Source organism: Pleurodeles waltl, chromosome 9 (genome assembly GCF_031143425.1).
Source record: "Pleurodeles waltl isolate 20211129_DDA chromosome 9, aPleWal1.hap1.20221129, whole genome shotgun sequence".
NCBI lineage: Eukaryota > Metazoa > Chordata > Amphibia > Caudata > Salamandridae > Pleurodeles > Pleurodeles waltl.
The window spans coordinates 26,908,315-26,930,726 of NC_090448.1; the positions used below are offsets into that span (position 1 = coordinate 26,908,315).

General features: G+C 45.7%; 1 protein-coding gene across 2 annotated transcripts in view; it reads left to right on the forward strand.

Moving 5' to 3' along the window:
- The window catches only part of LOC138258878 (laminin subunit beta-1-like), a 382,113-nt gene that overhangs the window by 169,752 nt on the left and 189,949 nt on the right, over positions 1-22,412 (forward strand). For both annotated transcript variants that reach the window (XM_069206183.1, XM_069206184.1), the window contains exons 6-9: positions 1,649-1,837; positions 6,611-6,674; positions 10,696-10,898; positions 14,283-14,403. In XM_069206183.1, coding sequence (XP_069062284.1) covers positions 1,649-1,837; positions 6,611-6,674; positions 10,696-10,898; positions 14,283-14,403 — 577 coding nt within the window. The remainder of the gene's footprint in view (positions 1-1,648; positions 1,838-6,610; positions 6,675-10,695; positions 10,899-14,282; positions 14,404-22,412) is intronic.

Sequence of the window (22,412 nt, forward strand, 5' to 3'; positions counted from 1 at the left end):
GTAATTTCTAAGTAGGCATTTGATTCCAGGATCATTTCCACCGTTGGATAGGTGGCCTGATGCAGGACACTCAGCTCTAGTACTTTATTTTTTTGTAACTGGTTAAAGTTCCTTTACTGTATTTCATGCTATCCATCTACCAAGTTGCATTGTGCATGGGTGGCTGTCTTGCCTTTTTAGAAGCTAAAATTGCTCTTCCTAAAATCATAAATCACAAGTGTCTTTTAAAGCATGAGGTTCTCCAGTGAGAAAGTTCCATGACACCCAAGTCATGCAGCCCATACACAGTACCCTAGAAAGATATTAACAAGATGAGAGAAGTTTATAGGCAAAGCCCAACTGGCCTGTATGAAAATCTGGAAATTGGCAGACAGGTTGTTGTCTCTGAAAAACCAGTTGATCTGGGAAGGATTTCATTCCATGCTGGCATTTCACAGGCAGGTATGTAGGGCAGGTACCTGACCTGCACAGCGTTTAGACAGGAGGTCATTTCACTCAGGTCCTGGAGAATTGTAGTTCTAGGGGTCGGCATCTTGGCTACAGGTGAGCTGCACAATAGTTCCATATCTTCTGCTACTGCCATCTGTGCCCATCTGCCTCCCAGCATCTTCTAGAATGTTATTAATGCACGGTCAACATAGCCATGGCCATCTCCCCACATAACCCTTATGGGACCTAAACCACTGAGATCAACAAAGTAACCACACAGGCAACTATTAGTCAGGTTTCCAGTCCTGGCACCCTAGGTCTAGCCACCCCTACGGACAGTGTCAGAGACTGTCCCTTTACCCCACAGATGCTCTCATGTCTCTGACCTCACACTAGCCTTGAGAATATAGGGAAATTAGATAGAGAGTACTTGTCAGATGCTGTCTCTCCCTCCCTCAACTCTAAATTCAGTTCATGGGTCTTCTCCTGTGCTTATCACCATATCCAATTTCTTCTCCTTGACACTCTCTGATTTTAGGCTTGACCTCTCCCCTTCCTTGCTCCTTATCTGTCTCTTTTTCCATTCTTCAACAACCACTACATGTCCTTTAAAAACCTCCCTTGTGCCCTAAACTATTCCTTCCCATGTTTGTCTCTATATCACATTCACAAAGTGAAATTTAGGTACCATGTGAAACACAAAAATAAGAAAGTAAATGATAAGACAGAGTGGTTACCAATCTTAGGTTACATGGGAGGATTGTTCTTCTACCAGCCAACTAGGTGAATTTAGGGCCTCAAAGGTATCCCGCCAAGGTACTTAAAAAGGAAGAAAATGGCCTTGTGTTTTATGGGCTTTCATAACTCACCCAGATGTCCCTTACAAGTGTACAGCAGACAGTATTGTTGTTGAGTTAATTTGAATAATGAAGAAATCAAGTGACTTGTGGTCACAGTCAAGTAGTTTAAATTCTCTTGCACTGATGATGTAAACAACTCGCTAGAAACTAGCAATAGAAGGATGAGCACAAACTGACCTGGAAGTGTAGTGTGCTTCCTTGAAGTAAGGGGGACTATGTCTAACCAGTACCCTCACAGAAGTAAAGATATTACCATCCACTGAATATTACACACACAGACTAGACCAATCAGAAAGGTCTAGGTATCAAAGAAGGTAATTTGTTTGACAGCCCACCGTCTGTCCCCTTCTGTTTTCCAGACATTCCGTCCTGCAGCGATGCTGATTGAAAGATCTGTGGACTTCGGCCGCAGCTGGAAAGTGTATAGGTACTTCTCATACAACTGCACCAAGATGTTCCCAGGAGTCCCTATCCAGACCCAAAGGAAGGTCGACGACGTCATCTGTGATCAGCGCTATTCGGACATTGAGCCCTCAAGCGAGGGGGAGGTGAGGAACCTTTTGGAAGAGCATGTCCTACCAATGCAGGTTCCACTCCATAGGAATGTATTCCTGTCCCCACCTCGCTCCTGGAGTGAGAAAGTCAGGCAACTCTAGATATCACATAACTGTATCACTCCTGGAGTGAGAAAGTCAGGCAACTCTAGATATCACATAATTGTATCACTCTTGGAGTGTGAAAGTCAGGCAACTCTAGATACTACATAATTATACACTTTTTATTCATTATTATTTAATTCTGGAGAAGGGTTGTGCAAAATTCAAATATTGCAGGCAAAGTTTTGTAAAGCTGAACCTTGTCCCTTTTATTCAAGTCTGCTTGCGAGTGTGCAGGTTTTGGGAGGTATTCCCTGCGAAGATGACTTTACCATAATAAGTAAGCTGTGCATGTTTTTATGTGGCAAAACATACTTACCTTCATGGTTTTCACCCACATTTTTTGTTAATTTGTCAACATCAACTTTAGGAAGTGTCTAATTAAAAAGAAAACAAGTCAGCTGAACTGACTTTGCCAATATCACACACCCTGATTATAGAAGTATATCACTTCCTTGGCTCTGGTTTGGTTGCCGATGGTTTTCTTGTACCTTTTTAGCTCTTTTCTTGCCATTCTGCGGGTAACCCTATTTTTTATTATTTCATTATCACGTCTTACACTTACCCCCTTACCTTAAACCCCTTAACCTCATACCATCCGGCCCCTTTACCTGTAACCATTTATCATTAATTTTATCCCTAACCCCTTGTGCTTAACTTCTTACACGTGCTCCTTAATTTTATACCTTTTAACCTCTTGCCACTGCCCCTTATCCCCTTGCCCTTAACCTATTACCCCACTTAACATCTTACCCTGACCTCTAAGTTGTTACCCTTAACCTTACCACTCTACACGTACCTTTAATCCCTTACCCCTATTCCCTTCCACTTAGACTCTTACCCTCTTACACTTGTCCCCTTAATCAACCTTAACCTTATCACTTTACACATACCTTTAATCCCTTACCCCTATTCTCTTCCATTTAGACTCTTACGCTCCTACACTTGTCCCCTTAATCACCCTTAACCTTATCCTCTTGTCTTGAGTCAGGCACCTTATTTTCCAACCTTTACAGACTTAGGGCCTGATTTAGATATTGGCCGACGAGTTACTCTGTCACAACGGTGACGGATATCCCGCCCGCCGAAATTGAAATCCCATTATATCCTATGGGATTTCGGCAGATGGGATATCCGTCAATGTTGTGACGGAGTAACTTGTCCACCAAAATCTAAATCAGGCCCCTTGTGTCTTATCCTCCTACAATTACCCCTTTACTTCTTCTCTTTATCCTGAGCCCGTACTTCCTTCCCCCTCCACTTAACCCCCTACCTCATTCAGTTTACTCCCATAACTGATTATCCCTTAACTGCTACCCTACCCTACAGTATAATAATTCTACATTATTTTGTTATATTACATACAATCAAATAACAAACAAAATGGGCTATAATAAAACTGTAGTCCATGAGAAAATGCTGAGAAACAAAAAATGACATGGCAATGAAATGGATGTGAACAAAGAGCATGTCCCCCCTTATTCTAAATGTCATGAAGAAGAGAATGACTAGCATATAGTCCTATAGTCTCACAAGATGATACGTCCTGGGCTCTTCTCATGAATCTCAGATTTATAGACAATACTTTCCAGATATATGTTGTTCCTTTAATCTGTCTTTGCACCTTTCAGTCTAAAGGTTTCAGCTGAAGAAACTATTCTGTAAAGAAGTATGTCGTTACTTTGGCCACCAGCAGTTCTACATATCGTTACTTCAACAGTCTTTTCAACCTGCCATTACTTATTTGGAACCCATGTCTCCTACCCTAACCCAGACCTTAATCCTAAACCAAACCTTCACCATAACCTTACCCCAAACCCAACCGTAGTCCTGACCCACTCCTGACCTCTAACCCTACTCGCGCTCTTAAACCAAACAAATATTAAACTATATTTCTATTAGTTTAACTAGATCAAAACAGTTACTTACTGCTTATATTAGACGTAAACTTAACTCATGTTAAATATTAAATTATATTTACATTAATCAAATGAATTTCAATGCAGGTTAATTCAGTTCAAAAACTGGTAAAGCTTCATTGGGAAATGGGACTACTTCATTATATTCATACTACGTTCATTATATTACTCTAAATTAGATAACATTTGAAAGGAAGCAATAACCTTTAGAACATTTAGATATTTAATTATATAAATATTGATTAAATTAAATTAAACTACAAGTTGGAGGTGCTTTCCCATGATGAATGTTTTCCATAATACATCAATATAATAAAATATTTTTGATTTAAAAAAAAACATTTTTCTATTTAGAAAAAAAGTTAATTGATCACCCAAATAATTTCCAGCAATTTATTTTAAATACTTTTTAATATTGTCCCAAATACTCATCTTAAAATATTTATTTGATCATTTTCATTTCTTTTTCATTTAAATTATCTTTTGAATTATTTATTTACTCACCTTAAAAGTCAAATTCCGGCTATTGTTGTCAGAGGAATGGTATTTCTAAATAATGGAAGTTGAAGTAATGGTGTAAGTCAAAGTAATAGCATGTACTCTGCTTTACGTGGGCTAGGCCTGCCTGGACCGGGCCTTGACAAAGCCATAAAATGGACGCTGAACCAGTGTGCTTTGAGACCCTTAATTTCTATCATTTACTGGTTGAAGGAATTAAAAACAGCCCGCCTCCCTGCCACACTTCTTTGGTTTCCCAGTGTTTAAAGCACTATTTCATTCCAATTGAATAACCAAGTCATTTTCACTAATTTTTTAATCAATAAATCAATCAATCAATAATCTTTATTCGGTCAAATGTTCAACCATAAAAGCACAAAAAATAAACATAAAACATACAACACAGTAATGTGGATATTGGAACCCCATTTGAGGGATCAGCTTGCTGGCCTGGGTAAAGAGGGTAAGGGTGAAGAGCTAGCAGTTCATATCGCCAAACTAGAGCCGGTCGATATTATAAACAACTTTAGAGCAGATACATTGATTAGACTGTCTTTGAGAGGCTGGGTGTGAGTTCAGTCATTGAATATATATTTGTAAATCATAATTTTTGTGCCTTAGTTTTCTGAAGGGGAGGTGGTTATGAATGAGTGGGGGGATCATAATGCCCTCTTAGTTAGGGGCTTACTCCAGATGGACAGGCATATCCGCCCCACAAAACCAGCATGTGTCATCTCGCTGATGGCCTAAGGTTGATTCTTTTGACCCATACAGATACATTTTTCAACTGTTTAAGTAGTGCTAGTGTGGAGGGTATGCTTAATGGGTATGTCGACCTGATGCAAGGTATTCAAAATTTTCTCCTCAAGCCTAGCAGACCCAGTACGGGAGGCATCCGTTGGTTCGATGCACTAATTCTTTTATTCACTTTGTCAGCTTTTTCAATGCTTGTGGCCAAAGCTAAAGGTGTTACATAAACTGTTCATTAAAATATTTTGCTGGTTTTTAACACTGTGCCCTGTCCAGTAAGTCTCCATTTATGAATTTATGAAGCACACCCTTCTATTTCACATGTGCTATGAGTTATATGTTATACCCCATTGTAAAGGTTTCTTAAGGACGCCCCTCTCCCTGTGCCCGTTGTAGGACCCTGAGACATTTTCATTACACTTAAAGCACTGGGTACATAGAAGTAATATTTTGAAAATAATGGGACTGCATCTTCTGAATTGTTTCACGTTTATCACATTTTATCAGAGTATCGTCATGAGGTCACAGATGGTGGAGTACATCTGCTGTCTGTTTCAAAGTGGTCCCTTCTTTAAATAAAACATACACCTAATGGAAATAATTGTTGTACTTTAAAAAGGAAATATACTATACAAATTGTATATGTGTTTTATTGGTCCAAAATATAATATCACCACCAACAGCTTATTGCAGTCTGAGTTTTAGTACAGATCTCTTTTGTGGCATCTAAACTCAGTCGCCATAGAAAACACTCCAGTTTTCCAGACATGGAAACTAATTTGATGTATTTCTTCTTCTCTTTCCTGCTTACTTCTCTGGCTTGTAACTAACATTTCCCCAACTTTTAGGCATTGCAGACACATCTTCCTGTCAGATGTCTGACTCCCATTTCAGATGTACAACACCTGGTACCAGATTCTGCACTATCAACACGTAATATAAGTGAATAAAATGTATTTTCTCCACTCCTTTTTATATACTACAGCCAAAGTAGAGCCAACTCAATTGCCTGATACAAAAGTCTTCATTTGACATGACGAAACCCATTTTGCTCAAATACCTGCAACGCAAGCAGTAAAAAATGGAGCAAAAATGTTTGATCTGGTTTGCTACCAGTGCAAACTTTAAGTCATTCTTAAGTCATTTGGATTCTAGATCCCATCAGTGTTTGTGAGCTTTTTGTAAACTATTGTCACCTCATTCATCATAGGCACTTCCTAGTGTCTCCTGTCCAGCATTGCCTTGTCTGCCTCCAACCTCTTTCCAGAACAAGGATGTGAGAGCTAGGTCTAAGAGGAAGTATTCAAGAAGCATTTTCAGGGTATTCATGTAAGATACAAGTAGGTACAATTAATCTGTATGGAAAGAAAGTGACCAGACAGTGGTTAACCTGACATTCTGATATGTATCTGTCTAACAGATCCCACCTGGACACATATTATCTAGAGAGACAGCTATCCTGTATAAAGAAGTATTTTATATTTTTCCTTGTGTCTAGGTAATTTTCAAGGTCCTGGACCCGGCAATCAAGGTCGATGATCCGTACAGCACTGAAATCCAAGGTACGTTGACATGGTGTTGCCTTTAAAGGAATCTTAGTTGTTACCACACATGCGTTTACCACACATTCCTTGACTATGTATGTGATACAACATGTTGACCTTTACAACATGTAATATTAAATTGTAGGTCTTTACAACTCATTGTGATATATGTGTACACACACATATATATTTGTTTTTGGGGGGAACCTCCAAGACCCCCAATATATATATATATATATATATATATATATATATATATATATATATATATATATATATATCTCCACTAATCCACAACTTTAAAGGGAACGCCAACGACTGCAGCTGCAACCCACTCCACAACATCCGTGAACTCCAACAGGGCAGGAAATCCCCGACACAGCAGGATTAATTGCAAGAAATTAAAAAAAACACAGCAATATCACAAGGCAAGACCAACGCGTTTCAGCTAACGCCTTTGACTAGACTATACACACACACATATCATTTAACTCATTTAAATCTTTAAATCTCCTCAGTAACCCTTACCCATTCCTGAAACAATAAAACCCTAAAAACCATTTACTAACCCATACCTTTACCCATCCATGCACCCTACAAACCCTTATAATCCATACCCTTACCCATCACTTAATCCTAAAACCAATTTACCCATTCTGGAACCCAAAACAACCTTTAGTACCCAGTTCCCTAAACCATAAATCTCTTTACTACCCTGTACCTAAGCCCATTTATGAACTCTAAAAACCTTTTACTATTCCTTACACATCCCTGTACCCTAAAAACACTTTTCTACCCATATCCTTACCCACCCGCGAACCTTAAAAACCCTTACAACTCTGTATCCTTACCCACAAACCTGAAAAACCCTTTCTACCCTGTACCCTTACCATTGGGACTGATACTGGAGTTTTTGATGTGTATGGCTAGCACGTAAATAGTTCTATGTATCATGCACTCTAAAAAACATGCACAATAGTGACATACACGTACCACAGCCCAGCAAACAGTAACACTCCACGCGTGATTAGTGAAGGTTGGACACACGTATACATCTTGACACCTAGTCTAACTTTAGATTATTGAACACCTAATGGTCTAGTGGGTGGTAGGCACTCCCTCTTGGCACACACTAGTTGTCGGACATTGATAGTAAGATATAAGTTACAATGTGTTAATGGTATATACACCATACTGTCATTCACTCAGATTGAAACCTTGCTATGCAACCCAAGGGCATAAAGATTTTCAGCGTATGTATGAATTCCTGCCTCACCAGCACCGGAGAGTATATTCACACATTGGCAATTTATTTGATATAAAACTAACAGTTACTACTCATTGATGGCGGTGGTACAAATATCCTCACCTTGTAGAAACCTACTGACTATATTTAACAATTACACACATTCTTAAGATCACTCTACCACCAATATCCCTGAGTCGACTAAGGTACCCAAAGTGATGCTCATAGGACAGGACATTCCACTATAAGCCCTTTGCATAGAGATCACCCATAGTCAGGGCCACTGGTATTGTGCAATTCTGCAGATGTTTTCACATAAATACGGATTTGCCGCATTTGCCACACAATCCATCAACTGCTACGTTAGCTGCAGATTTCAACAAAAAATGTTGTTTATAGCTCAAGTGGATCAAAAGTTACTAAAACATTGTGATATGTGTTAGTGTGATATAGAAGGCCCTTTGCAAAGATTAACTGGTCATTTTTCAGTTGCTTATTTTTTTATTTGGTACTAATGAGGGGATACCTCTGCCTAGACAGTATTACCAAGTGTACAAATTACAAAATCATGAGGTAATTATATCAAAAAATGTGCTGCATTGTGCCACATAACTTGTCTTTTCACACCAGATAATTGGTTCAACCCTGCGATATAATTTGGTGCTCTCCTGCTGCATAATTCCAGTGGCCCTTCTCATTGTATGGAGATTATACAGCACTTACATGAATACATCAATACCAAACCCAATGATATGGGCATTTGAGTTTGGAAATCCTACAATTAAAGAGATGGGTAGACCACAGGGAATGACCCAATGTATATCTTGTAAACATTTACTCCTCACAACTTTTTGTTATTTTGCATGGCTCACTGCATCGCACTTGCATTGCGCCATCACTCGGAGCACCTACGTTTGCCTACACTGGATGACCAGGGTACAATCCTCACATTTGATTGCTGAAATATAAATCAACTCTCACCAGTCTTACTGATGCCTGACCTTCTTTTTGCTTTGGATCATATGAATGTATTGTGATTGACCCATTAACAGTTACAAGGTGTTCTTTCTCTATAATTCCTGGCAAAACATTCTTCTCATATGTATTGTATAACCCTTGTTCTGGGGCTACAGGGTACCCCAGTTTTTTGTTGTGCTTACATATTAAGCCTAATAATGAGCCACTGGGGGCTGCTGCCACAACTAGAATTGTGGCCAAGCAAGGTCTCACAAGACCTACTTCATCAAGGGGTGTAGTGGTATTGCCACCTATTGCGGCTTCATCACCAGCCATAATCCTCTGCGCGAGGCGGTGACGAGCTCCGTGAAAGTCTGTCAGATGCGTGTGTGGCAGGGGCGGCTCCTCCGATAGGGCGGACGAACGCCACCCCCCACCAGCAGCGGCGGCTGCAAAACCTTTACAAGAAAACGATAATAAACTGAGTTTATTATCGTTTTCTTGTAAAGGGGCGGAGCCACGGGGGTGACGAGCAGTGATGGGGAGTGCACTGTGCACTCTCCTCAGAGCGCATGTGTGTTTGGCCAGTCGTCTCAGGCCGGCCAAATGCACATGCACAGTAGGCTCTCCCTAGCCCAGCAACGCAGTGGTCGGGCTGGAGAGAACAGGCTCCCAGTATCCCTGGGCGCTCCCAGCCAATCCTAACGCTGCTCTGAGCAGCATTAGGATTGGCCGCAGGGCAGGCTGGCAGCCTGTGCCTGCCTGCAGCAGAGGAGGAGACGGAGGAGCGGAGAAGCGTGGCAGCGTGCAGGTGAGTGTTGTTTCTAATTAATTAAATCTTTATTGTTTATTCCCTCCCTCTTCCCCCCCCCCGCACCACCCCACCCCTTTCACGCACCGCGAGACGCGACTTGTGTGTGGTATGGTGCATGTCATGCAAGTGCATGCATGCGCACTAGGTGTGTACCCTGGGCTGCTTCCTGGGAGATTCCAGTCTAAACGGGTCCAGTAATGAGTTGAGAACATGGTGAACCCAAAATTATAGCAAGTCATCACCAAAGCGGTTTGCAAAAGCTCACTTTTTTCACTTATGCCCCAGCATAAAAATAAAAAAATGAGGCAGTACTTGGATTGTTCAATACAGCCTCATGGCCCGTTACAGCAGGCTATACCAGCCATTAAAGGCCCACTCCAGCGTTAAAAGCCCGAGCATGTTCATTTCTTTTAATTTGCTGACATGATAACATGCTGTTGTTTTTTTTGCTCACAATGCAAAGACATGCATGCAGGTGGGTCGGAATATGACTCAGTTGTCAAATGTATCTACAACACAATATTTTAATGCTCTCACATTTTTAGTTCACCACTTACAACACACACATCATCTCTGACTCCTTTCCATAAAGCTCTTCTTTGAAGGTAAAGCTTAACTCTGCTAATGCAGTCTATTTAACAAAAGGGCCCTATAATATTGTCGCCCAAGATATTGCTTCATTATGACATCACTTTTTAGGATAGTTGATATTACCAAACACTTACCCTAACAAAAAAACAGACATACTGACTTTGCAAAAAAGTTGTGGCGTGTAGTAAGTACTCTACTTCTGGAATACGCTCTGGCCCAGCAGCATCCACCAGTACGCAAACTCCGTAAGACTTCAGCAAACGTCACAGGCAGAATTTTAACTTAATACACCTTCAGTGATTATCCGTGATTGTTCCGTATATCTATTATCTATGTTTATGTATCTGTGTATCTCTCTCTTCCTGCTCACCCTTGGTCTGCTTTGCCTCTGCCGGACAGTAACATGGCTCTTTCTCTCATCTTCACACCAGAGCTTCTCCAGATCACCAACCTGAGGATAAACTTCACCAAGCTGCACACGCTGGGTGACAACCTGCTGGACCAGCGGGTGGAAGTGCTCCAAAAGTATTACTACTCGGTGTACGAGCTGGTGGTGCGGGGCAGCTGCTTCTGCTACGGCCACGCCTCTGAATGCTCGCCTGTCGAGGGCGTGGCAGGCGGGGTGGAGGGCATGGTAAGACAGTATTTCTATATTTTTACCTTCAGTTACATCTTCAGAGCACTAGAGGCAGTCTTGGCACTGGGAGGCTGGATTCTTGTTAGTGCAACGAAAACCCTACAATATGTGCAGAATGTGAAACCTTGCCAGGATATTCTACAACAGACTTAGAAAAGTAACTTTAGCAAGTATACACTTCCCCCGAATATTCAGGAACTCGAGTTAGAATAGTGAGTTAGCCTTGAATCTGACTTTGGGGAACTTTACACTTTTTCCAAATATCATAGGACTGGAGTTAGAAGCATAATATAGTTTTACCCATCTTTGAGCACTGGAAATAGTGGTGCTGTAGGTGCTGGAGCACCCCCAAAATAACCATGCTGGAGTTCAGAAGGTGATGAGCGATAAAGATGGCTTTACATTTTGTCTTCATCTTGCCTGGTGTGCTGTGCATTCAAAGACAGAGGTCAGCTGTTTTTAGCCAAATTCCTACTTATTCCTCTAACATGGAGATTGGTGTTTACTTTTCTTTCTCTGAATACAGAGTGAGAGAATTTTGTAAAGTGAACTATTTGGCAATCTTGCTGAAGTAAAGGAAACGTGAAAGAAAAGGCCGTAATTTGTCAATTTTTTCTAAAACAACATTTAAATACCCTCAAATGGGCTGTATACATGTTTAATAATATATTAGCAGTTAAGAAGGCACAAATTAATCATTTTTGTAATTCTAAATTGTGAAAGAAACCAATATTTTTATAGCATCAGAACAAATCAAGACATTGGTGCAAATGATAATTATTTGCTGTAAACCTGATTTCCACACTATGGGCCTCTTTACGAGGCTGGCGGTCTCTTGACCGCCAGCCTCGTTGTGGCTGTCCTACTGCCACGGAGCCGGTGGTAAGGACCACCACATTACGAGTTGTGGGGCTTGGCAGTCACCAAGCATCCACAACCCCACCTGGCCCGCCGGTGCGGCTGCACCTCCAGCCCGGCGGCAGGCCTCAGCCTGCCATCCGGTTTACGAGGCTGCACCTCCAGGCTTTCCGTGGCGGTCACCCCGCCACAAAAACCCTGGCAGTCATGCACCCGGTGACAAGAATCTCCATTCCTGTCACCGGCACACACACATGCACACATGTCCCCACACATGCACACATCTCCCTCCACCCATCCACACACTCACAAACACCCCCACCCAGTCACGCATGCATGCATTCATTCACGTACACACCTATTCAGCATATGCATACATGCACTCAGACACCCCTGCCCTCTCACATTCAACACAGACACCCCTACTCACTCACATTGAGCAACATAGACACCCCCACTCACTCACTCGCATTCAACAACACAGACATCCCCATACACGCACACACACACATTCACATTCATTCGCATTCACGCACGCATTCACCACCCCGCTTCCCCTCCGCAGACACACACCCACACACACGGGCTCCCTTCCCTCCTTTCGGACACCCACTTACCTTCTCTGTCGAGGAGTACGTCGGGGGGATGGTTCCTGGCGGTCTTGCATCGCCAGCACCACCACGCCAGCAGGACTCCGCCAAGCCGTATTGCGGCTTGTAATACGGCGGGCGGAGCCCTGCTGGTGTGGCGGTGCTGGAGATGCACTCACCTCTGCACCGTGGGCCGGCATCACAAAAGCAGGCGACTTTCCACCACAAAGACGGCGGACGGCTGCCAGCACTCGTCAGAGAAATTGTCCGCCAAAGTCAAAATGAGGGCCAATGTCGTTTGTGCACTATATAGATGTGCTAGCAAATTTTGTGACCAATTCGATGAAAAATGTGCTCTCTGTAAATGACAGTGTACTATCACACTGTGCATTGGAAATATATCTGTGACAGTGTGTTCCAAAATGCACACCAGCTACGTAGTACACATTTACCACTTTTCGGCTTAGCGCTTTGATGCCTTTTGCTTTTCTGTGCTTTATAAATCTATAAATTACATTTTTTTTAGATAAATTGTGTAAAACTTATGGCAGCACCCCTCTCTGAAAAGTGTTTCAGCAATCCTGCTTTTGGGGTAAATCTACACTTTTTAAGGCTGGAGTTAGAAGGATAAATTATAACCACAGCGGCTTTTGAAGGACAAGTGCCGGGATAGTTCCCAGCAGCTGGAAGTCCCGCTCTTGGAGACATAAACTGCAGGAAATGATTCAGTGCATGGCGAAAACACTGCAATTAACACAGACTCATCAGATTCAACTAGAACATGAAATTACAAAGATTGGAAAATGAAATATGGTGTTCAGGTGGCACAAGGCCATTTTGTAACCCCCCACCCCATAGGCCAGTCCTTTGTAGCCCCCCACCCCACTTATAGGCCAATCCTTTGTAGCCCCCACCCCCCCCCCCATCCTTAGACCAGTCCTTTGTAATCCGCCACCCCATGGGTCAGTCCTTTGTAGCCCCCACCCCATAGGCCAGTCCTTTGTAACCCCTCAACCCCATAGGCCAGTCCTTGTGTGTTGACCTGCGCGCCTTAGGTACGAGCGCCCCATGTCAGGGAGAACATTTTGGGTGCGGAAAGGGCTTGTTTAATTAAAAGCGCATGACTCAGAGAATGGGGTTAAATACATAACTGGGAACAACTCGTCAGAAATAAACGGATTATAATATCAGGTGTAATGTGCCTGAGAGTCGTTCACAGTGTGAGCTCGACCGAGCTCCCAGACATTCCCCGGCAGCCTCATGACAGCCCCTGGGTTCAGAGAGGCCAGGCACCGTGTGGACTGCTTCAATCTGGAAAGTCAAGTGGTATTATCAATAGTGGCAAAGCCAGAAGGGCTGGGTTCGGTCACTTGCATATCAGGCACGCATGGGACTGAATCTACTCCCAGTCTGCTAATCTATCAAATGTACCGCTCTGGCTAGAAATATCAAAATATCTCCAGCAGTGCTTAATTTGTTAAAAAAAAAAAAAGTGTCAGAGCCCTCATCAGGAGACCATTTGCGGCTTGCACCACACATTGCTGCTGCCAATGACAGTACAGACACAACTACTAACCACTACTCTCCTACAAGTGTGATAATTCAGGCTATTCAGGGCCCTCAAACCATATACAAATGGCTTGGGCTCCAGGTATTAGTAATTTTTAATGTACATTGAATTAATAAACAACTGCTGTTGTGCTCATATCTAAATTACACAAACAGCGCCACCATGTGGCAGACCATCATAAGTGCTGATGTTGGCAAATAAGTGCCGAGCAACAACACCACCGGCTCAAATTAAGCACTGGAGAAGCCAGTGAATTCTGGCTAAATTCTGTCAAGACAAGTGATTCTCACATCTGGGCGAAGGTTGGGTGAGCTGTAATTAAAAGTGTGCTATCTGTCTGACAAGATGATGTCTCTTTTCCAGATTCATGGCAGGTGTGTGTGTAAACACCACACTAAAGGCCTAAACTGCGAGCTCTGCAAAGATTTCTACCACGACCTGCCCTGGAGGCCAGCAGAGCCGGATAACCCACACACCTGCAAACGTAAGAGAGTGCCGTGGTCTGCTGTAGACAGTGCCATCAGCCAGGTGTCCTTGGCCAGGGCGGAGGGCAGCCACATAAGTTCAAAGGGCATGGGCAGGACTCATGGGTGTGTGGTACACGACACCACCACTAGAAACGACACAGATATTGTGTCTTAGAGCTTGTGGGTGGACACTGGTGGCAGAACCTTGCAATGTCTTTTAGGCCCAGATGACATTGAGCCGCTGATGTACGCGTGCTGCGTGTTGCCATACGATGAGGTTTGCGTGCGTGCAAGGCTCCTTACAAGATTTCTGTGCTGGAGCATGTTGGTGATTCGTCGTGGCCACTTCTAGGTCATTGTGCATGAGAAGATGTCCCTCTAGGGCAGGGGTCTTCAAACTGGGGGGCCTCAGAGATTCCCGGGGGGGGCACCAGACTCTGGCCAAAAGAAGCATTATGCAGATAACAGTGCTTAGTTTAAGGAGAAACAAATGTATTATATTTTTTAAAAAGATAACAGAACTTAACTACAATACCTAAATAAGTCTAGCCATAATTAAACATTGCCAACTTAATAGAATAATTGTGGAAAATTTTGAGGGGGCCCGATAATTAATTTCTTTCTGCTGGGGAGGGGGGGGGGGCGAGGAATTGAAAAGTTAGAAAAACACTGCTCTAGGGGTTGTTGCATATTGAGTGTGACATCTGCAGTCCAGTGGCACTGAGGTTCAGTTGTTAAGGATGCGTCCATTGATCGGTTGAAGTGATTGGTGGAATCGATGCGAATAAGCAACAGGTTTCGCATCTGAATGCACCAGTCTCAGCCTGAGATGAAATGAAATGACCAAGATTTAAAGAGCGTACAAAGGCTCATGGGCATCTAGGTGCTGTAGTACTGCAAAGCAGCGTAGTGAACTGAAAGAGTGCTTCAAATAATACTGTGCCTAATTTATAGAGTAAACAGCCAAGTTTTTAAGGCTTTCCTAAAACTTCGAGGATGTAAGATAGCCTGGAAGAGTACTCCAGGGCCTTCACCCTGCAACTGAAAAAGCCCTCTTTCCCCATTTCTTCTTCCAGACTCTAGGGACTGATACCCAGTTTTGGTGCGCGGGACGGAGATTTTTGGCGGGAATAACCCATTTAAACATCGTTTTGATATCAGCTGCACCTTCTGCATAGAATGTTTAATGTACTGTGTATATTGTCTTAAACTGGACACAGTTCTCTATCGGAAGCCCATGAAGCGATTAGAGTCATTCGACACCGAATGCCGCTTGGGAACGTCCAGCACAAGCCTTGACATTGTATTTTCCACAGGTTGCAACTTTGCAAGTGTTGACTTGTTGGTCTCAAGGTAGATCGCATTACAAGATCGCATTACAGTAATCTATCTTTTAGAAGACCAGAGGAATGTGTGTAGGAGCTGGGAAGGCTATACATGGGAATATCTTCCTCTAGATGGGCCTGGTGCTGGATGTATGGATGGATGCATTGCGCAATAGGAACAGAAAGTTTCAGTTTGTTGGTAGGCGTGTGCCATTTGGGATTTTGGTTTACACATCACCAGACGCTACTTGGTGATCGTGGTTGGCTTCATTATCACTCTAAGATTTGATGGAAGAGGAGGTTCTGTTGAAGGAGTAGTTCCTTGAAAGTAGAGTCCTGCTGACTAACAATCAAATTCTGTATCTCGCGGACAATACAGAGAATATCTAGGTTTAGCTTGAAGTGGAGTGTGTGGTGGACCAACCAGGAGATGTCAGGCTTGGTTCGGGGTGCACTCTATGGTGGACCAACCGGAGGATGGCCAGGCTTGATTGGAGGTTGGCTTTGTGGTGGACCTACCAGAGGATGGCCAGGCTTGGTTTGGGGTGGACTCTGTGGTGGACCTACCGGAGGATGGCCAGGCTTGGTCCAGAGTGGACTCTGTGGTGGGCCAACCGGAGGATGGCCAGGCTTGGTTTGGGGTGGACTCTGTGATGGACCAACCAGAGGATGGCCAGGCTTGGTTCAGAGTGGACTCTGTGATGGACCAACAAGAGGATAGCCAGGATTGTTTCGAGGTTGGCTTTGTGGTGGACCTACAAGAGGATGGCCAGGCTTGGTTTGGGGTGGACTCTGTGGTTGACCTACCGGAGGATGGCCAGGCTTGGTTTGGGGTGGACTCTGTGGTGGACCTACCGGAGGATGGCCAGGCTTGGTTTGGGGTGGACTCTGTGGTGGACCAACAAGAGGATAGCCAGGATTGGTCTAAGGTGGACTTTGTGGTGGACCTACCTGAGGATGGCCAGGCTTGGTTCGGAGTGGACTCTGTGGTGGACCAACAAGAGGATAGCCAGGATTGGTCTAAGGTGGACTTTGTGGTGGACCTACCTGAGGATGGCCAGGATTGGTTCGGAGTGGACTCTGTGGTGGACCTACTGGAGGATGGCCAGGCTTTGTTTGGGGTTGACTCTGTGGTGGACCTACTGGAGGATGGCCAGGATTGGTTTGAGGTGGACTTTGTGGTTGACCTATCGGAGGATGGCCAGGATTGGTTTGGGGTGGACTCTGTGGTGGACCTACCGGAGGATGGCCAGGCTTGGTTTGGGGTGGACTCTGTAGTGAACCTACTGGAGGATGGCCAGGCTTGGTTCGGAGTGGACTCTGTGATGGACCAACGAGAGGATAGCCAGGATTGGTTCAAGGTTGGCTTTGTGGTGAACCTACAGGAGGATGGCAAGACTTGGTTTGGGGTGGACTTTGTGGTGCACCTACCGGAGGATGGCCAGGCTTGGTTTGGGGGTGGCCTCTGTGGTGGACCTACTGGAGGATGGCTAGGATTGGTTTAGAGTGGACTCTGTGATGGACCAATGAGAGGGTAGCCAGGACTGGATCGTGGATGGCTTTGTGGTGGACCTACCGGAGGATGGCCAGGCTTGGTTTGGGGCGGACTCTGTGGTGGACCTACTGGAGGATGGCCAGGCTTGGTTTGGGGTGGACTCTTTGGTGGACCTACCAGAGGATGGACAGGCTTGGTTTGGGGTGCACTCTGTGGTGGACCAACCGGAGGATGGCCAGGATTGGTTCAAGGTTGGCTTTGTGGTGGACCTACCAGAGGATGGTCAGGTGTGGTTTGGAGTGGACTCTGTGGTGGACCTACGAGAGGATGGCCAGGCTTGGTTCGGGGTTGACTCTGGGGTGGAACAACCAGAGAACACCTAGGCACATTGCCGGGTGGAGTGTGGGGTGTGGAACGTGCTTGAAAGATAAGGAAGTCAGATTGCGGGTGTGGGTGGTGTTTGGAATACAAAATGTGGAGTGTACCACTGGCTCTGCAGTTGAAGGACTCCAGTTCTTTGTTGGCCTAAGGCGACTGAGCGTGGGGTGTGGGATGTGTATAAACTGTACAAATTCCCTTCTCGACATTGCAAACCATTGGGTCATTCCAGTGCAAGTGGTATGATGTGAAGGGCAAAAATGTTGTGTATTTTGGAAACGAGGGGATATGCGTTGATGGAATTGTAGCCCCGGCCGAACTCCCCCAGTTTTCGTTAATTAATTTTCAATCAGTGGCCCGCGTGTTCATTTTAAGCGCTTGCTGCATGCTAGTGAGGCATCTGTCTTATGAATGTCAGACTCATTAAAGAGTCCTGTAGGAAATTATATTTCAGCTGGGGAGCCTGGGGTAGGAAGGCCCAGGGCGCGACACAACTGTTACTAACAAATGCAAGATGTCTGGCTGCCAAACCAGCTAATAGCACCGCTTGAGGTGTTGGACACGCGGCACCGCCCTCCGAGCTAGGAAATGACAAGTGAGGTCTGGCGGGACACCAACAAAGTTTAACTCTGAGTAAAGCAGTAAAAAAAAAAAAAAAAACTACAACCTGCTTGAGAAGTGTATCTTGTTTAAAAGATACCAACAAAGTTTAACTCTGCGTAAAGCAGTAAAAAAAAAAAAACTACAATCTGCAGTTTGAGAAATGTATTTTGTTTAAAAGATACCAAGAAAGTTTACCTCTGCGTAAAGCAGTGGCAAAAAATAAACTACAACCTGCAGTTTGGGAAATGTATCTTGTTTAAAAGATACCAAGAAAGTTTAGCTCTGCGTAAAGCAGTGGCAAAAAATAAACTACAACCTGCAGTTTGAGAAATGTATTTTGTTTAAAAGATACCAAGAAAGTTTAGCTCTGCGTAAAGCAGTGGCAAAAGCTAAACTACAACCTGCAGTTTGAGAAATGTATTTTGTTTAAAAGATATCAAGAAAGTTTAACTCTGCGTAAAGCAGTGGCAAAAAATAAACTACAACCTGCAGTTTCAGAAATATATTTTGTTTAAAAGGCAAGCGGGAGGATCTGACGTCATATGTGGGTTTACCCAGGCATGACTAATACTTGGTACCCTCTTTTATAATTAACTAATTTGTGTTTTAATGGGGAAAATATGATTTAAAAGCGGTTAGACTGTTTTCTCCTCACTGGAGGGCTCCTTTAAACAACACCAGCAAACTCCTTGTTACATAAAGTTTTACAGAGAACGCATAAACCCCACCACCCTCGACGCCCTCAACTCAGGGCGCTCCAACACCTGCTTCCAAGCTCACCCCAAACGCACCCATGGACCCTTCGCCTGCAACTCCTGCAAACGCATCTTCCACCACGCAACTACCACGACCACAAGCCCACGCGCCATCAACCACCTCAAGTGCATCCTGGTCAACGCTCGTTCCGTCCACAAGCACGCCGTTGAACTCTGGGACCTCCTGGACTCCACAGCACCGGACATCGCCTTCATCACGGAGACCTGGATGAACGCCTCCTCTGCTCCAGACATCGCCACCGCCATCCCCGAAGGCTACAAGATCTCCAGAAAAGACCGCACCAACCAAGTAGGAGGAGGTATCGCCATCGTCTTCAAAGACTCCATCAGCGTCACCACCTCCACCGAAGACATCCCTCTCGCCGCTGAACACCTGCATTTTCAGATTCGCACCGACCCCAGGACTACCCTCAGAGGATCCCTCGTCAACCGTCCTCCCGGACCGCGCGCCCCTTTCAGCGACACCATCGCCGACTTCATCTCCCCGCACGCCCTCGCCTCGCCGGACTACATCCTCCTAGGCGACCTCAACTTCCATCTGGAACAAAACAACGACCCCAACACCACCACCCTGCTCGACAACCTCGCCAACCTCGGCCTCAAGCAACTGGTGAACACCGCCACCCACATCGCCGGACACACGCTTGACCCCATCTTCTCCGCCAGCAAACACGTCTTCTTCAGCCACACCTCCGCTCTACACTGGACCGACCACAGCTGTGTACATTTCACATTCCGACGCGAGACCCGCCACCTCCGCACTCAACCCATCCCTCGTCGACAGTGGAACAAAATCCCCGAAGAGCAACTCTTCTCCGCACTCGCCGCCAACCAACCCACCCTCACCACCGACCCCAACGACGCAGCCCTCAGCCTCACAAACTGGATCTCCAACTGCGCAGACAACCTTGCTCCCCTCAAACTCACGCATCGACAGGCCAACACCAAAAAACCTCTCTGGTTCTCTGACACCCTCAAAGAATCGAAGAAAACTTGTCGCGCCCTCGAGAAGGCCTGGCGCAAGGACCACACCGCTGACAACATGACCGCCCTCAAGAACGCTACCCGCGAACACCACCACCTGATCCGCGCTGCCAAAAGGAACTTTTTTACCTACAGACTGGACAAAAACAGCCACAACAGCAGAGAACTTTTTTGCATCGTCAAGGAGTTCTCCAACCCCAACGCCGTCACGCCCTCACAAGATCTGTGCAACTCCCTCGCCATCTTCTTCCATCGCAAGATCAGCGACCTCCACGACAGCTTCGGACACCAGACCCAACCAAGCATCACCGAACCCACACCTCCGACCATCACCCTCAACGACTGGACCCACATCAACACCGAAGAAACCAAAACCACCATGAACTCGATCCACTCCGGCGCTCCATCGGACCCCTGCCCTCACTTCATCTTCAATAAAGCCGACGACATCATCACCCCGCACCTCCAGGCCGTCATCAACTCCTCTTTTTCTTCTGCCACCTTCCCCGAATTCTGGAAACACACCGAAGTCAACGCACTACTAAAGAAACCTACAGCTGACCCGAGCGACCTGAAAAACTTCCGCCCCATCTCGCTCCTCCCCTTCCCCGCCAAGGTAATAGAGAAGGCCGTTAACAAACAGCTGACCACCTTCCTGGAAGACAACAACCTGCTCGACCCTTCACAAACCAGATTCCGAACCAACCACAGCACTGAAACCGCCCTCATCTCAGTCACAGACGACATCAGAACCCTGATGGACAACGGTGAAACAGTCGCCCTCATCCTCCTCGACCTCTCGGCTGCCTTCGACACCGTCTGCCACCGCACCCTAATCACCCGCCTCAGCTCCACCGGGATCCAAGGCCAGGCCCTGGACTGGATCGCCTCCTTCCTCTCAAACCGATCCCAAAGAGTCTACCTCCCTCCGTTTCGCTCAGACCCTACCGAGATCATCTGCGGCGTACCTCAAGGCTCATCACTCAGCCCGACACTCTTCAATGTCTACATGAGCCCCCTCGCCGACATCGTACGCAAGCACAACATCATCATCACCTCCTACGCCGACGACACCCAACTTATACTCTCCCTCACCAAGGACCCCACCAGCGCCAAGACCAACCTACAAGAGGGCATGAAGGACGTCGCAGATTGGATGAGGCTCAGCCGCCTAAAGCTGAACTCTGACAAAACGGAAGTCCTCATCCTCAGCAACACCCCGTCCGCTTGGGACGACTCCTGGTGGCCCACGGCCCTCGGCACCGCACCGACCCCCGCAAACCACACCCGCAACCTCGGCTTCATCTTGGACCCTCTTCTCACCATGACCAAGCAATTCAACGCCGTGTCCTCAGCCTGCTTCCTCACCCTCCGCATGCTCCGCAAGATCTTCCGCTGGATCCCCGCTGGACACTAGAAAAACCGTGACCCACGCCCTCGTCACGAGCCGCCTGGACTACGGCAACACCCTCTATGCTGGGACCACCGCCAAGCTCCAAAAATGCCTGCAACGTATTCAAAACGCCTCGGCCTGCCTCATCCTCAACGTACCCCGCAACAGCCACATCTCCGCACACCGGAGACACCTGCATTGGCTCCCAGTCAGCAAAAGGATCACCTTCCGACTTCTCACCCACGCACACAAGGGACCGGATTACCTCAACCGTCACCTCAGCTTCTACGCCCCCACCCGTCTCCTCCGTTCCTCGGGCCTCGCGCTCGCTGCCGTCCCTCGCATCCGCCGCTCAACGACGGGTGGGAGGTCCTTCTCCTTCCTGGCAGCCAAGACCTGGAACTCCCTCCCCACCAGCCTCAGGACCACTCAGCACCACTCCGCATTCCGGAGACTCCTAAAAACCTGGCTCTTCGAGCAGCAGTAACCCCCACCACTTTTTTCCCCTAGCGCCTTGAGACCCGTACGGGTGAGTAGCGCGCTTTATAAATATTAATGATTTGATTTGATTTGATAATGAAGCTAATACACGTTGCAGCGCCCTCGTCCGGTGACCTGGTAATCTTTAGATATTGCATTGTTTGTCATTGTGCCAGGCTCTGGCACTCATGCCGCTGAAGATCTGAAAAACGTGCCATCACGCCTGTCACAGCACAGTGCAGGAGTCGTCACGATGCTTAAGACTCCTGAAACTGATGGACAAGGGCATGGTGCAGTGTGGCCCTTTTATAAAGTGCTTAGCTCTAGCGCCTTGAAGCCTAGAAGCAGTGCTGTAATTGGGCCGGTACCGCCCGGTACTGAGTACCGGCACTTTTTTATTTTGAGCGGGAGAGTACCGGCACATCTCAAGAAAAACGTAATACTTTTAATTTGAGGGTACCGGCACTTCTCACAAACAAGCAACTTCTCTGGCACAGAGTACCAGCACTTTAATTTTTCCATTTCAAGCACTGCCTAGAAGTGTCTGTGATCTCAAACTCAACTAAGAGTTCACAGTGCAGGCATGAAAGTG